Raw genomic sequence first — 14,426 nt, forward strand, 5'->3', positions numbered from 1 at the left:
CCAAGACCAGGCTGGACAGGACTTGGAGCAACCTGGGACAGTGGAAGGTGTCCCTGCCCATGGCAGGGGGTGATATGAGATGAGATGGGCTTTACGGTCCCTTCCAACCTAAACCATTTTTCACATGTGCTGGGGCTGTGCTTGTGCACTGGGATGATCCACACAGGGAGTGGGACAATGTGCACATGGATCAGGATGCTCTGCACACAGACACGAATGATGGCACAATCAGACTGAGATGATGCACACATGGATCAATGCTGTGGTCTGGGGGTCCCATGTTATTCTTCCCAGGGTGCTGTGACCTTCCTGGAGAGGTGTCCAGCAGGGACCATCCAAAGGGACACAGGCATGTCCCTTAAGCAGTGAGTGACTTCAGCTCTAGTTTCGAGCTCTCCTGTGAAGCCACTCTCAGGTGACATGGAGATAAAAGACAGGAGCCTCATATAACATTCCACAGAGAGCAGAACCTTTATTATAGGAGGCCACTCCGTGAAGGGTGCCAGGGACAAGAGGTCCCCTGAACTGGGGAGAAACAGGATTATATGGGGAAGGCAGTGGGTGGGGTAGAGCAACAGGGCAAATAGTCTGAGGGCTCAAAACCAAAACAAGGGAAAGAGAACAACGGGGTACAGGCTATTAACGTGAAGAAACAGCACAGTAGGTGCATTTCTTCTTGCCACCAACTGTAAGGGGACTCGTTTGGGAGGTGTATCTCCTGGGGAGTCCTGTAGACCTTTTTGGCCCTCACGTCTTGTTCCTCCATGGGAGCTCAGGGTGTTTCTGCGCCGAGGGCTTATTGCCCTCCACAGACCAGGATGATGGGCACATGGATCGGGACCATGCACACTCAAACTGGGATGAGGCACACACAGCCCGGGGGCAATGAGCGCAGTTAGACCGCGATGATGTGTGCACTTAGACCGGGATAATGTGTGCAGGGATCGGGATGATGTGTGCACTTAGACCGGGATAATGTGTGCAGGGATCGGGATGATGTGTGCACTTAGACCGGGATAATGTGTGCACTTAGACCGGGATGATGTGTGCACTTAGACCGGGATTATGTGTGCAGGGATCGGGATGATGTGTGCACTTAGACCGGGATAATGTGTGCACTTAGACCGGGATAATGTGTGCAGGGATCAGGATAATGTGTGCACTTAGACCGGGATGATGTGTGCACTTAGACCGGGATAATGTGTGCAGGGATCGGGATGATGTGTGCACTTAGACCGGGATAATGTGTGCACTTAGATCGGGATGATGTGTGCACTTAGACCGGGATAATGTGTGCAGGGATCAGGATAACGTGTGCACTTATACCGGGATGATGTGTGCAGGGATCGGGACGATGCGCACGCGCGGCCCGGCCGGCCAAGACGGCGCTCCCCGATTGGCTCCGCGGTTGCTCGGGAACGGCGGCGGGGAGCGGGAGCGGGAGAACCGGGGCCGTGCCGGGGAGCCGGGGCCGTGCGGGAGAAGCGGGGCCGTACGGGAGAACCGGGGCCGTGCCGGGAGAACCGGGGCCGTGCCGGGGAGCCGGGGCCGTGCGGGAGGACCGGGGCCGTGCGGGAGAACCGGGGCCGTGCCGGGAGAACCGGGGCCGTGCGGGAGAACCGGGGCCGTGCGGGAGAACCGGGGCCCTGCCGGGGAACCGAGGCCGTGCCGGGGAGCCGGGGCCGTGCGGGAGAACCGGGGCCGTGCCGGAGAAGCGGGGCCGTGCGGGAGAACCGGGGCCGTGCCGGAGCCATGTCGGCGCGGACGCTGCCGCTGCTGTTCCTGAACCTGGGCGGGGAGATGCTCTACATCCTGGACCAGCGGCTGCGCGCCCAGAGCATCCCCGGAGAGAAGGCGCGCAAAGGTGAGCGGCGGGCGGGGGCCGGGCACGGGTCCTTTCGCTCCCGGCGTCCCGGGGAGCCGCTGCCGGTGTCGGGCTGGTGGCACTGCCCGTGTCCCCGGGCAGGGCTCTGACCCCATAGCGGCTCGGGCTGCTCGCCGCGGCCGTACCGATTCCCACAGAATGATAGAATGAACAAGTTTGGAAAAGACTTTTGAGATCCTGGGGTCCAACCCATGACCTAACACCTCCTCACCAGCTAAACCATGGCACCGAGTGCCACGCCCGGTCTTTTTTTAAACACGTCCGGGGAGGGTGACTTCGCCCTCTCCCTGGGCAGACGATTCCATTGCACAGTCACTCTTTCAGTGAAGAATGTTTCTCTAACATCTAGCCCAAACTTCCCTTGGTGCAGTTTAAGGCTGTGTCCTCTCCTGTGAGTTCTTGCACCGGCGGGCGCAGGGACACGCTGTGCTGTCACCCGGGGATGCTGTGAACTGGCATCAGTGCTGGCCTGGGGCAGGAGTTTAGGAGTTTCCTTGGCCCGATTTCAGGGCTCCATCTCAGTAATTATCACAGAAATCAGCCCTCACTGTTTTGTGGTCCCCACTAAACGTTCCTGTGGTAAGAACAGCCCAAAGATGTTGCTGAGATTGGTTTGGGAGGGTCTCACACAGAAGGAGAAAGTGGAGTCTGTGTTGGTGCTTCTGTGCTCAGTTTGGGGGCTAAAGCTTCAGAAATGTACTTTTGGACTCAAAATAACTCGGTATTTGGTTATGTCAGCCCAGGTCCTGGACTGTTTGGAGCAGACCAGGTTGCTTTGCAATGGGAAGGAGTTTCCAGGAATAAATGTGTAAATCTTGTGCAGACACAGCACGTGCAATTGTGTGAAATTCAGATACCAGTACGGCTCCTGAAACCCTTGTCTGGCTTTTATACGATCTCATTTGGTGAAAATCCTTGTACAAACAGAGCCTCATGCCTTCACGTGGGGCATGAAACTCCAGCTCACAGCCAAGCACCTCTGTATTTACCACTTCAAATTAAAGCTTTGCTTTTCAAGTCCTTACACCTCTCTGTCAGGGGGTGAGGAATGTGCCTCAGGAACCTCTGTGATGTTTAAATAAAAAATCAACTTGGTATGAGCTTGGTATTGTTATCCCTTCTGTCTGTCCTTTATAAAGTACTAAACAACAAAGGGTTCACTGTGTAATTAATGTATTGTTTGTGAGGGGGCAATCTTAATTATTTATGTGTGTCCTGATGAGGGAATGATCTGACAGAAGTTTACTGCTGTTCATACAGGGACAAGTTTAGATCTTTAGCTAAATTAAATCTTGGTGGAGTATCTCAGCAGGAGAGTTGGACTGTTGAAGTTTGTCCATGCATGGCTTTTTTTTTCCTTCCAAAAAACAGTGTTAATTTCACCAAGATGTGGTTCATCCACACTGAGGTGTTTGTTGATGCTTAAAGCTGTTCACTCAAATGTTGGTTACTTGTAAGTGCAAAATGCAGCTGAAAATTACCCAAGCTCATGCAAAGGGTAAAATTTGATGTGCACTGAAGCAGCAGGATTTTATCCAAGGGGAAGGTAAGGTTCTCATTCAGTGCTGAATGCTGATGAGAAGAGACAAAATCCATTAGTTATCTTTTTTTTAAGTTTATTTCTTTATATTTCTTTTCTTCTCCTCACAACTCTTGTTCTTACATCTTGAACTGCTGTTTTGTTTTATATGCTTCGTGTAGATGAATGGACAGATGTGGACAGGAAACGAGGTACAGTAACTGCTGGCTGCATGCACCAGTCCAACCCCACGTGCACACCTGGGGCTCATCGTGCCTGAACACCTGAGGCTGTTCCTGCAGCCTTCAGTCAGTGTCACAAATGAACAATAATGCTCACCTGGTCCTTAAATGCCCTTTTGACTGTAAATCAATGAAAAACCAGACCATATCTTAAAATCATATGGCTTCAAAAATCAGCTGTTAATTTAATCAAGACTATAAATGGATCAAGACTTTTTATCCTGGTGGTCTTGCCTGCAAAATTGGTATTTGTGTTTCTTTACCACTGTTTTCATGCAAGCATGCAATTGTGTGAGCATTGTGCAGGTTGTTTTTCTGCTTAAATACAGGAATATTTGGTATATTGCATTTTTCTAAGGTTTTATCTAATTCATTGCTCAGGGTTTGGACAGGTGAACTCCAGGGATGATTGAAGGCATTCCCATCCCAGCTGCTTTACCTACCTGTGCTGGTGGTCACACCTAGCAGAGTGATGCCAAAGGAGCAGGTGCCCACACCTCAGCCAAGCTCATCCTGACTGGAGCAATCCTGAGGGTGGGATTGAGACCTTGGATACTGCAGGGGAGGAGCCCAGGTGTGAACGCCTTTCCCTCTGGAATTTGCCCTGGAACGGGAGTCTCTAGCAAGGGCTGTGCTAAGGAATGAGGAATTGAATCTCTTGAATCTCAGGTTTTTGCTCGGTGAACATGAGCAGAACTACAGGGTCCTTCTGAGCAGCCCTTTTTAAAGAGGGATCAAGGTTATAATTCATGTTTTGCAGAATAAGCATCATTATAGTAGGTTTTAATATTTACTGAAGGTAAATGCTGATGTCCTGGAGTTTGCCCCAGCTTTTTTCTCACCATTAAATCCTGTTTGCAAGCACACCCTTTTCCCAGCCTTTAACTCAGAAGTGCAGGAAGAGATTCCATCCCATCCAAAACAAGGAGCTGCCCAGAGCTGTGACACAGCGAGACAGGGGTGGCTCAGGGGCAGGTCCCAGGCTGACCCATCACTTCTCCTGTGACTGAGAACACTTTGCCTGTGCTCAGTGCTCCGGGGGATCTCAGGAGGGTCCTGGAGTCACCACCTGGGGCTGTCACTGGTGGAGCTGTGATGAGGTTCCCTGAGGAACCACGAGCCTGTGGCACGTAGGGTGGCTGCCTAGAACTCAGAATGTTCCTCCTGCTGCCCCAAACATCCTCCAGGAAGCACCAGCATCACCCAGGTGTAGCTCCAGTCTCATGTCATGCATCCCAGCCATGCCAGTGACATGTGCTGTTTGTCACCACAGACTTGGCACGAGGAGATGGAAGCTCCTGTCACCCCCAGCTTTAGTCCTGTCCATAGCACTGGCTGTACTGGTTTCCCTCCTCTCATCCCAGTTGATGACCTCCCCTCTCTGCTCAGTTGCTCTTTCTGTGTTGCTTGTGGCATGTCCCTGGGCCAATGCTCCTGTGTCACCTGCCATGGCCACTCCAGGGCCCCCTTGAGACTTTTGCTGTGTCATTACCAAACATGTGAGAGATTTTTTATCAGTTTGCCCTTTACCGTGATTTTTTTTTATGTCTTTCTCAGTTCTTTTTATAGCCCACACAAGAGGTTTTAATTTCAGAAAATAATTTATGTCTGTGGTTCATACAGACCTTTGATTCTGTTGAAAAATCAGTGTACTGGGAGCTGTCTGTCTCCTGGTGGTTTGGGTTCTTTGTGACTCTCCAATGACAGAAGTCTTTGTCAGGGCAGCACACACAAGCAGCTTAAAAATATTTTCCTTAATAGCAGTATTTTTGTCATACTGATTGATTTATTACCTGCAAAATTAACTAGATACTAATATCGACTAGTACTAATATATTTTATTTTTTCCACAAAAATAGGGGATTTCTGCCTGAGATTGCAAGTAGGGATTGTTTTGTAGCCAGTTTATTTGAAAGGAAGGGAGGAAGGAAGGAAGGACTTTTTTCCTATTTGCAATTAGGTGGTCCAGCGTGCTCAGGAGCTGAGATCTGTCTGGGGTTTTGGGGTGTTTAAACCAGGACTAGGGAGCCCTGTCAGGTTCAGCACAGGGGCTGCTGAGCTGTGTGTGAGCTGTGCATGAGGAACCTGTAACCAGCAGGTTTTGAGAGGAGAGAGAATCACTTCAGGAAGCCTCTGCCCTTGAGATCACAGCTCTCCCTGCCCAGGGTCCCAGCAGTCCCCGGGGAGTTTATCCTCTAGGAAGAGATGAAGTGACAGGGAAATTACCTTTGTTTTGTCTGTTGGTGTAGGACAGGTGTGAAAAGCCAGGTGTCTGACCCCCCCAGGGAATCATTAGGGCAATAATTCAAACCATGAGTCACTACCACTCTCTGTATGTTTACTTTTTCTCCTGTTCCTCTTTTTTTTTTTAATTATTTATTCTGAGATTTTTATAATCCACAAGAATTGTCTGGCATTATGAGCTTCGTAAGAGTCATCTGCTTAGGAAAATCCACACTTGTACAGTAATCTGTGACCTGATGTATTCATTTACCTTTTTTTTTTTTGATAGAGGAATAAACGTTTATTGACGATAGCTCTTTAGAGTGTATCAGGGAGATAATAAAAGTGGCAGATCCAGCACAAAAGCTCAGATGCTGCATCTGCTTGAACCATTGCACAATGTTTTCCATCCTATTTGCATTAAAAGCTCAATTAGCAGACACAGCTCTCACACTCAGCACCTCTGAGCTCTAAGAACTCCTCAGTAATAAAACAGGTCCATGGCTAAATTTGCACTTAAAAAAAATGGAAGTTTGGAGTTCTGCATTTGAAACTGTAGGGCCGGCAGATGTTTCAGCTGTGAGAGCTCTGAATGGGTTGATATAGGTCCCAGGGATATAAATGCTTTATTAAATACCTGCCAGTGTTAATCCATTTGGAATAAAGATTACAGAGAGTCCAGCAGGAGCTTCTGTTGAGAAGTTAAAAAATAGACTGATGGTGTCAGAGGGTGTTGAAGAGCAGACACAGCCAGGCAGCTGCAATCTGCAGAGATCTACCACAGTGCAAAACACTCTCCTTAGGAAGTAGAACTGCAGCTTTTTTAGATAATAATACATCAGAGCAGCCTACAAGCAATATTATTTAAAAGTGAAAAGTGCCAACTATAGCTGTAAAACCAGGGCAACAAAGCCAGCCTTATTCCCACTGGGAAACAGGGATTGCTGCCTTCAGCTCAGGTGGCATTTGTGCCCTGGGGGACATCAGCTGGCTCAGCCCAGGTGGGACTGAGGCAGTGCTGGATCTGGAGATGTTCCCTCTCTGATGTTGTGCTCTGTCCCTGCTCTGCACAGGTAACCCCAGCTGGGATGAACCAGGAACACACTTGTTCTGGAGCAAACCACAGAGCCTCTTTGTCTTTGCAGTTATGAACGACATCATCACCACCATGTTCAACAAAAAATTCATGGAGGAGCTGTTCAAACCTCAGGATCTGTATTCCAAGAAAGCCCTGCGCACCGTGTACGACCGGCTGGCTCACGCCTCCATCATGAGACTGAACCAGGCCAGCATGGACAAGGTAACACACTCCTGCTGCCCAGCCTGCCTCTGCTGCACTCCCCAGCTGTCCTTCACCAGTTTCTGTTGCAATAATGAACCCATGGCTTTACCATTCTGAAGTATTTTGGAACAACTTTCCTTGTGAAAATGGTTCTCCGCCAAGAAAATCCATGGTGGTTTCAGCTGCTTTAGAACTATTGAGTATTTCTGTTTGAAAAGCTAAATGTTTGATTTGGACAAGTTCATTAAGCATTCCTTAAGTTAATCAGGTGTTTTTGTATATATTAAAAAGATACACATCTATGGTATATGGGTGTGGATAAATGTCTGTAGTTCTGTACTGACACCCACTGTCTTGCAGCTGCAGGTGTTAAGAGTTATTGCCTGCAAACAGTGTATCCACGGCCAATTTAGGAAAAAATGGTGGGAATGAGTGGGAGTAGTAGGATTACCAGAGAGCCCTCCACCCAGGTGTCAGGGCTGCTGAAATTCATAGAACCAGTGAGATTGGAAAAGCTCTCCAAGAGCGTGGAGTTCAATTCCCACCTTGTCACCCAGCCCAGAGCACTGAGGGCCACGTCCAGTCATTGCTTGGACACCTCCAGGGATGGGGCCTTCACCTCCTCCCTGGGCAGCCCCTTCCAATGTTTAATCAATATTTCCATGTAGAAATTCCTCCTGATGTCCAACCTGACCCTCCCCTGGCACAGCCTGAGGCCATTCCTTCTCCTCCTGTCCCTGTTCCATGGGAACAGAGCTCGACCCACCCTGGCTGTCCACTCCTGTCATAAATTATGCAGAGCCTGAAGGTCCCCCTGAGCCTCTTTTTCTCCAGTCTGAGCCCCCTCCTCTGCTCTAGGTGCTCCAGCCCCTTCCCCAGCTCCACCCCCTTCTCTGGACACACTCCAGACCCTCAAAGTCTCTTGCACTGAGAGGCTGGGAACTAGACCCAGCACTGGAGGTGTGACCTCACTGAGCACTGGTGACCTTGGAGACCCAGCAGGAAGGCTGGGGATGGGACTGCAGAGGTTTTGTGGTTTTAAGAAACGAAGCTTGGCTCCTTGTGCCGTAGGCAGGTGCTGGCCTGGCTGAATCCCTCCCTCCATGCCCAGGAGGTTTCCTCTGTGGCCAGACCAATGTTCCCGTGTTCCTTTTCAGCTCTACGACCTCATGACCATGGCCTTCAAGTACCAAGTGCTGCTGTGCCCTCGGCCCAGGGACGTTATGCTGGTCACGTTCAACCACCTGGATGCCATCAAGGATTTCATCTCCGACTCCCCTGGCATTCTGAACCAGGTGGATGAGACCTTCCGAAGGCTGATTGAAGTAAGAATCCTCAGAAAAAGGATGGGACACACTGTGGTTTGATTTTATGGGGTTTTACCTCTTAGAGATGAATTACTACTTTGAAGAGAGCTATGAGTCAAGTGGTATTTTTCTACTGGCCCAGTTTAAATCAATACATTGCTTATTCAGCCTGATTTAAGTCTCCACTGATTTCAGCAGAAATTAAATCAGACATTTAGTCGCAGACAATAATTATTGATAATGACCAGCAGCCCCCTTAGAGCATCTCTGCTCCCCCTGCAAGTGGAGCAGAATATTCAGCTGTACTTGTTCCCTCTTTCCCTGGGTGGGTAATGGCAGACCTGTAAACCCTTGCATGATGATTTTCCTTTTCCAGACCTACAACTGTCTCTCTGATGGTGAATTCCAGCTCATCAGGCAAACACTTCTCATTTTCTTCCAGGATATGCACATCAGGGTAAGAGCCCAATCCAACTAGGCAGGGAGAATGACAGGGAGTTTGGGGCTGGAATACGAATGGATCTGCTAATAAACACTACAGGTTTGGGATTGTTGCTTGTGCTTTTGATGTGCTTGTAATTGCACTCAAATTTCACAAATTACGCACATATACTGCAATAATGCTGAATAATTCTACAATATTATGGAAAAAGGAATCTCTACTAGTGTGATTTACTGATTGATAAATCCACTTTTCCTTTTAGAAGAAACTTGATAGGAAACTTGAGTGTGAAAACAAATTGGTCACGCTCACATGCACTAACAGGATGTAGTTTTTAACTTAATTTTTTTAATGTTAGATCGGTGTGCCTATCCTGTGGACCACAATTCCACATCACTGGTTTTGTAAATACATCCCTACACACACATCAAGAGCTCCGGGAAACCTTCCCCAGTGTAGGCAGAGAGGCTCAAGCTCAGATTTCAGGGAATTTGGATGGGAAGGTCCATAGAGGATTTCCTCAGAGTGTGATGTTTGTGATGTCCTTTTGCAGGTCTCCCTCTTCCTGAAGGATAAAGTGCAAAACTCAAACGGTCACTTTGTGCTGCCAATCTCAGGGCCTGTCCCGTGGGGCACAGAGGTGCCAGGGCTCATCAGGTGAGCTGGTGCCACATGTGAGGCTGCTCAGTGAGGAGCATTTCACTCCAGAGGGCTCAGGAATCCAGCTCAAACTGCCATTCCTGTTGCATGGATAGCTGAAGCTCCAGTAAATACTATTTAAAGGGCAGAATTTGGAACTAAGTCAGCCAGCAATGAAATGCTGAGCTGCTTTTGGAGTTTTCTATCCCAGTAAATTAGCTATTAGTAATTTATCCCATAACAGAGACATTTAACAATGTACAGAATAGAGTTTTACTCCCCTCGTGCAAAACGCAGAGGAACTAGGTACTAAAATAAGAACTGAAACTACTAAATGTTTTAATAATGCCTCGTTTTTAAGGATATTCAATCACAAAGGAGTGGAAGTTAAAAGGGCTGAGTTCACCACTGCTGGAAATTACATTACTCCACAAAGGGAAGGATCTTTTGAGCTTTATGGAGACAGAGTCCTCAAACTTGGAACAAATATGTAAGTAATTTTTGTTCTATGTGGAAACCTGAACCAAATGCTGTTCAGAAGCACATCTTCAGCCTGGTGTGGTTTTGGCCTTTTTTGTTTTTAATTATCAGGTTTACTTTGTTACAAGGTGCTGTCTTGCACCAGGACATGTGTGGACAGAGTATAAAGAGCTGCAGAAAACACCAAAACTTTGATTTATGTCCACAGTGGAGCTGAGGAAAGAGTGTTCTTACATAGTGCTGCATCTTATGTGCATTGTGGTTTAATGTAACCATAATTAAGAAATCCTGTCTCTTCTCCACATTTGCTTTAATATACATTTTCCATCCAAAGAGATCTGTGTTCCTTCTCACAGCTTTGTCCCTCACATGCCTTATTGCCTCAGTATTGCACTACACTGAGCTGTAACTTCTCACTGCAGTTGTTCAGTCTTCAGAAAAATATCCTAAAATTTTGAATCCTGTGCTGCTCCCTCTGGTTGCTGTACCTTGTCCCAGAACAAGCTGTTGTTCCCTCTAGGTACAGTGTGACCCGGCCAGTGGAGACACACATGTCAGGATCATCCAAAACCCTGGCATCCCAGGCAAAGGTCAGTGTTGTCCTGTTCCTATCACTGTTTAAACTGGCCAAATTCTTAGTCTCTAGATATGGGATAAGTTCAGGGAAACTTTTCAGTTGTTCTCAGAGCCTCATCCAGTCCTCCCCAGTCCTTTGAAGCCAGGGGAAGTGCACATTTTCCATAAGAATCCACATGCTCATGCAAGGATGTGCTTGCTTTCATTTTAATCTCCTCAGAAAACAGAAAGTTTGCTTTACAGATTTCTCATCTTCCCAGTTTAGCTGGAAAAGTATCTTGTGCTGAGTCTATAAATTCAAGCTACTATTTCCAGTATCAAGCTGGTGATTAGTAGTTATCTGCAGTCTCTCCCAGGAATAACAGGGAAGTGTGTTAATATCTCTCTGAAGGACATGGATGGAATATCAGAAATATATGAAGGACATATCTGGAATATCAAAGCTCCTTGCAGCCCCAGTCTCCCAGGTAATGACTCATTGCTGTTTCCTGCAGGAGAACATAGCCCCCAACCCTCTTGCTAAAGAAGAGCTGAACTTTCTGGCCCGGCTGCTGGGAGGTTTGGACATCCAGAAACCTGCTGGTGGTGACACGGGATTTCGGCTGAATTTGTTCACAACTGATGAGGAGGAAGAGTACGCTGGAGTCCTTCCTGGTTTGGGTTTGGGGTGCCCTGTGGGAAGCCCTGGAGACCAAAGCTGGCCCTCAACAGCTTTAGGGTCAGCCCAGCACATTGTTATCCTCCTCCAGGATGTTTCCTGTGATGCAGCCTCGCTCCCAATGCCACTAGACAGAAACATCCTTTCAGCCATTTTAATCTCAGCTACAGCAATATTCCTGCTTTTCTACACTTTACAAAAATATCTAGGACAGGGAGAAGCCTCCAAACTGGGGTGAATACATTAATTTGATAAGTAGGAACAGAGGCATTGTCCAAAATTCATAGAATTCCAGAATGGTTTGGGTTGGAAGGGACCTTAAAGGTCCTCTGATTCTATTCTACCAAGGGAAGGGACACCTTCCAGTAGACCAGATTGCTTCAAGCCCCATCCAGTCTGGCCCTGTGAGCATCCTCTGAGCGTCATTTGTGCCTACAGGAGCCTCATGAAGCCTGATTTTTATAATTTCCTTATACATCTTCATGGGATTAACCAGTCTTTTAATGTTTTCAATTGAGGCATGCTGCACAGACCAGACCAGAGGAGTTGTCCTACAAGGTTATCAGCATTGAAGCCACACAGGTACGTAATGTGTTTCCTATCATTTGTTCTCACCTGCTGCCTTGCTAAGGACTGTGTTTCACCCAGAGTAGCGATTTAAAACTTTTTTCCCATTTCACTCGAGCTCGTAACTAAGTAATAGCCAATTTTCTGCCAAAACAGTGGAATTGGTGAACATTTGCTAAGAAAACTTGAATCCTGACAATTACCAGAGCAAGTGTTTAGCCGACTTGGGTGTAGAAGGGGCACGTCCCAGCCCAGCCCAGTCCCGGCCGCGGTAGCAGCCTGGGGGCACCGGCAGGGGCTGAGCGTGGTGTCTGTCCCGCAGGAGCCGGGGCGGCGGGCGGAGCTGTCCCGCATCCTGGGCGAGCTGGAGGTGGAGGAGCCGCGCCCGGGCAGCGCCGAGAAGGGCGAGGATCTGCTGGCACTGATGGACGGGCTCTGAGCGGGACACGCAGAGACCGGGACCTGGGGACAGCAGGACACTCGGACAGCGGAACAAGGGGACAGCTGGAGACATGGACAGCAGAACATGGGGACAGTACACATGGGGACAGCTGGACCCGCGGACACCGGGACACACGGACAGTGGGACATGGGGACACCAGGACACCGGGACATGTGGACACCGGGACACGCGGACAGCTGGACATGAGGACACCGGGACATGCGGACACCTGGACACACGGACAGCTGGACATGCGGACACTGGGACACACGGACACCTGGACATGCGGATATTGGGACACGCGGACAGCTGGACATGAGAACACCGGGACACGCAAATACCTGGACACACGGACACCTGGACATGCGGACGCCGCCCGAGGTCGCCCCGCCCCTTCCAGCCGCGGGCGGGGCGAGGGGCGTGGCCGCGCGTGCGCGATGGGCGGGGCGACGCGGGCGAGCGCGCGGGAAGGCGCCGGGCCGTGAGTGCGTGGGGGGCAGGGGGGTACGGGGACATTGTGGGGACCTGGGAGAGGGACAGCGAGTGTGGAGGGGGGGAGGACAGGGAGAGTGCGTGTGGGGGGGGTGGCGAGGAGAATGGGAGTGACTAGGGAGAGGGGCGGCGTGCGGTCCGTGTGCGGGGGATGGTGGGAGTGCAAGGAATGGTACGAGTGCGGATGAATGTGCAGGTAAGTGTGAAAGGGATCGTGTGCGTGCAGGTGGGCGTGTGGCAGGTGATAGGTGTGCACGTGAGAGTGCAAGGGGCAATGCGTGCCTGTGCAGGTGAGCCTTTGGGGTTTGGTACATTGTGCAGGTGTGTGTGTAGGGTTGGTCCATCTGCAGGAGTTGGTCCCTGGGCACGTGGGCATGCAGGGGTTGGTCCATGGGCAGGTAAATGTGGAGGGGTTGGTCCGTGGGCAGGTGAATGTGCGGGGGTTGGTCCGTGGGAAGGGATTGGTCCATGTGAGGCACAGCGGGTGGGTGTCCCCAGCCCCAGGGCATACCCTGTCCCACCACAGCCGCCATGGAGGTGAGCCACTCGGTGAAGGAGCGCACCATCGCCGAGAACAGCATGGTGATCCTGCTGCAGGGCCTGTGTGGCCGTGTCACCACCGTGGAGCTGCGTGACGAGAGCGCGGCCGCGGGGCGTGTCACCAGCGTGGACGCCTTCATGAACGTGCGCCTGGCTGAGGTGACCTTCACGGACAGGCAGGGCACCGTGTCCCACCTGGACGAGCTCTTTGTGACCGGCAGGAACATCCGCTATGTACACATCCCCGACGAGGTGGACATCCGGGCCACCATTGAGGAGCAGCTGCAGGCCATCCACAGGGTGCGGTACTTCGGGGGTCGTGACAAGGGCCGCAGGGAGTTCCTTCATGATAAGCACAAGTGACAACCTGGTGCTGCCCACAACAGCAAGGACGGAGTCAAGAATGGGCTTGGATGGACATGCCCCTTTGGTGGACTGCCAGCCCTCTCCATGCCAGCCATCCTGCCCAATGTCATCACCCTAGGAACATTTTCCTCAAGGGACTTGGGGCTCTGCTGTTCCCCCAGCTGTTGCCTGCAGAGGAGCAGGACTGCTTTTTGTAGTGAATAACACCACTTAAATGCTCTGTGGTCTCTCTGCTCATTTCATATTTCATTGGCAGCTACTCATGTCCCTCCTCCAATGACCAAAGGACCCTTGGCTTCAGCTGCCATCCCACTGCCCTGGCTCAGCCTTTGCCTGCCCACAGAGCAAAGGATTTGCTTTCACCAGCATGGCTACCCTGGGAGCTGAGCTGGGCAGGGGCTGGTTCTGGTCTGTGCTCAGCTTCCTGCTGAGCCACCATTCTGGAAGTGTTGAGGGAGAAGAGAGCGAGATGAAGGGGAATGAACATGCAGGGGAAGGGATGGCACCGTCTGCCTCAAAAAGCAGAAATGTGCTTCACCCAGGACACAGAATGCTGGTACTGCCAGCTCCTCTGCTTCCTGCCCTTCCAGCCCACCGTGACCTGTTCCCACAGGGTCCCTTTGAGACACGGAGCTGTGTGGCCTTTGCGAGCAGAGATGGGGGCTGTGCCCAGGGGTGCTTGTTTGCAGGGACCTGGGGACGTGGGAGTGGGAAGCAGGGCAGGGCGGGAGGCCCAGCCCGATCCAGCCCAGGGTGTCCCAGATCG

General features: G+C 50.4%; 2 protein-coding genes across 3 annotated transcripts; both read left to right on the forward strand.

Moving 5' to 3' along the window:
• The first annotated feature begins 1,752 nt into the window (after nucleotides 1-1,752).
• Nucleotides 1,753-12,259, forward strand: OSCP1 (organic solute carrier partner 1). 2 transcript variants are annotated; one of them, XM_062509118.1, is made up of 11 exons: nucleotides 1,753-1,864; nucleotides 3,587-3,616; nucleotides 7,015-7,169; nucleotides 8,309-8,476; nucleotides 8,835-8,915; nucleotides 9,454-9,557; nucleotides 9,901-10,029; nucleotides 10,540-10,609; nucleotides 11,090-11,229; nucleotides 11,772-11,835; nucleotides 12,143-12,259. In XM_062509118.1, exons 1-11 carry the CDS (start codon nucleotides 1,753-1,755, stop codon nucleotides 12,257-12,259), a joined length of 1,170 nt encoding a protein of 389 aa, XP_062365102.1. The 2 variants fall into 2 exon arrangements, with proteins under 2 accessions (XP_062365102.1, XP_062365103.1); XM_062509119.1 differs by lacking the exon at nucleotides 3,587-3,616.
• A 454-nt stretch (nucleotides 12,260-12,713) lies between these two features.
• On the forward strand, nucleotides 12,714-13,821 carry LSM10 (LSM10, U7 small nuclear RNA associated). Its single transcript, XM_062509217.1, has 2 exons — nucleotides 12,714-12,747; nucleotides 13,281-13,821. Exon 2 carries the CDS (start codon nucleotides 13,286-13,288, stop codon nucleotides 13,655-13,657), a length of 372 nt encoding a protein of 123 aa, XP_062365201.1. The 5' UTR covers nucleotides 12,714-12,747; nucleotides 13,281-13,285; the 3' UTR covers nucleotides 13,658-13,821.
• The last annotated feature ends 605 nt before the right edge of the window (nucleotides 13,822-14,426 follow it).

This window comes from Cinclus cinclus, chromosome 26, assembly GCF_963662255.1.
Source record: "Cinclus cinclus chromosome 26, bCinCin1.1, whole genome shotgun sequence".
NCBI classification, from domain to species: Eukaryota; Metazoa; Chordata; class Aves; order Passeriformes; family Cinclidae; genus Cinclus; species Cinclus cinclus.

What these genes read in the sequence shown, in the direction of transcription:
- OSCP1 (XM_062509118.1), top strand. Translation starts at nt 1,753, where the DNA reads ATGTCGGCGCGGACGCTGCCGCTGCTGTTCCTGAACCTGGGCGGGGAG. An exon ending in AGATGTGGACAGGAAACGAG is followed by an intron (nt 3,617 to 7,014) that starts GTACAGTAACTG and finishes TTGTCTTTGCAG; the next exon opens with TTATGAACGACATCATCACC. An exon ending in ACCAGGCCAGCATGGACAAG is followed by an intron (nt 7,170 to 8,308) that starts GTAACACACTCC and finishes GTTCCTTTTCAG; the next exon opens with CTCTACGACCTCATGACCAT.
- LSM10 (XM_062509217.1), top strand. Translation starts at nt 13,286, where the DNA reads ATGGAGGTGAGCCACTCGGTGAAGGAGCGCACCATCGCCGAGAACAGC.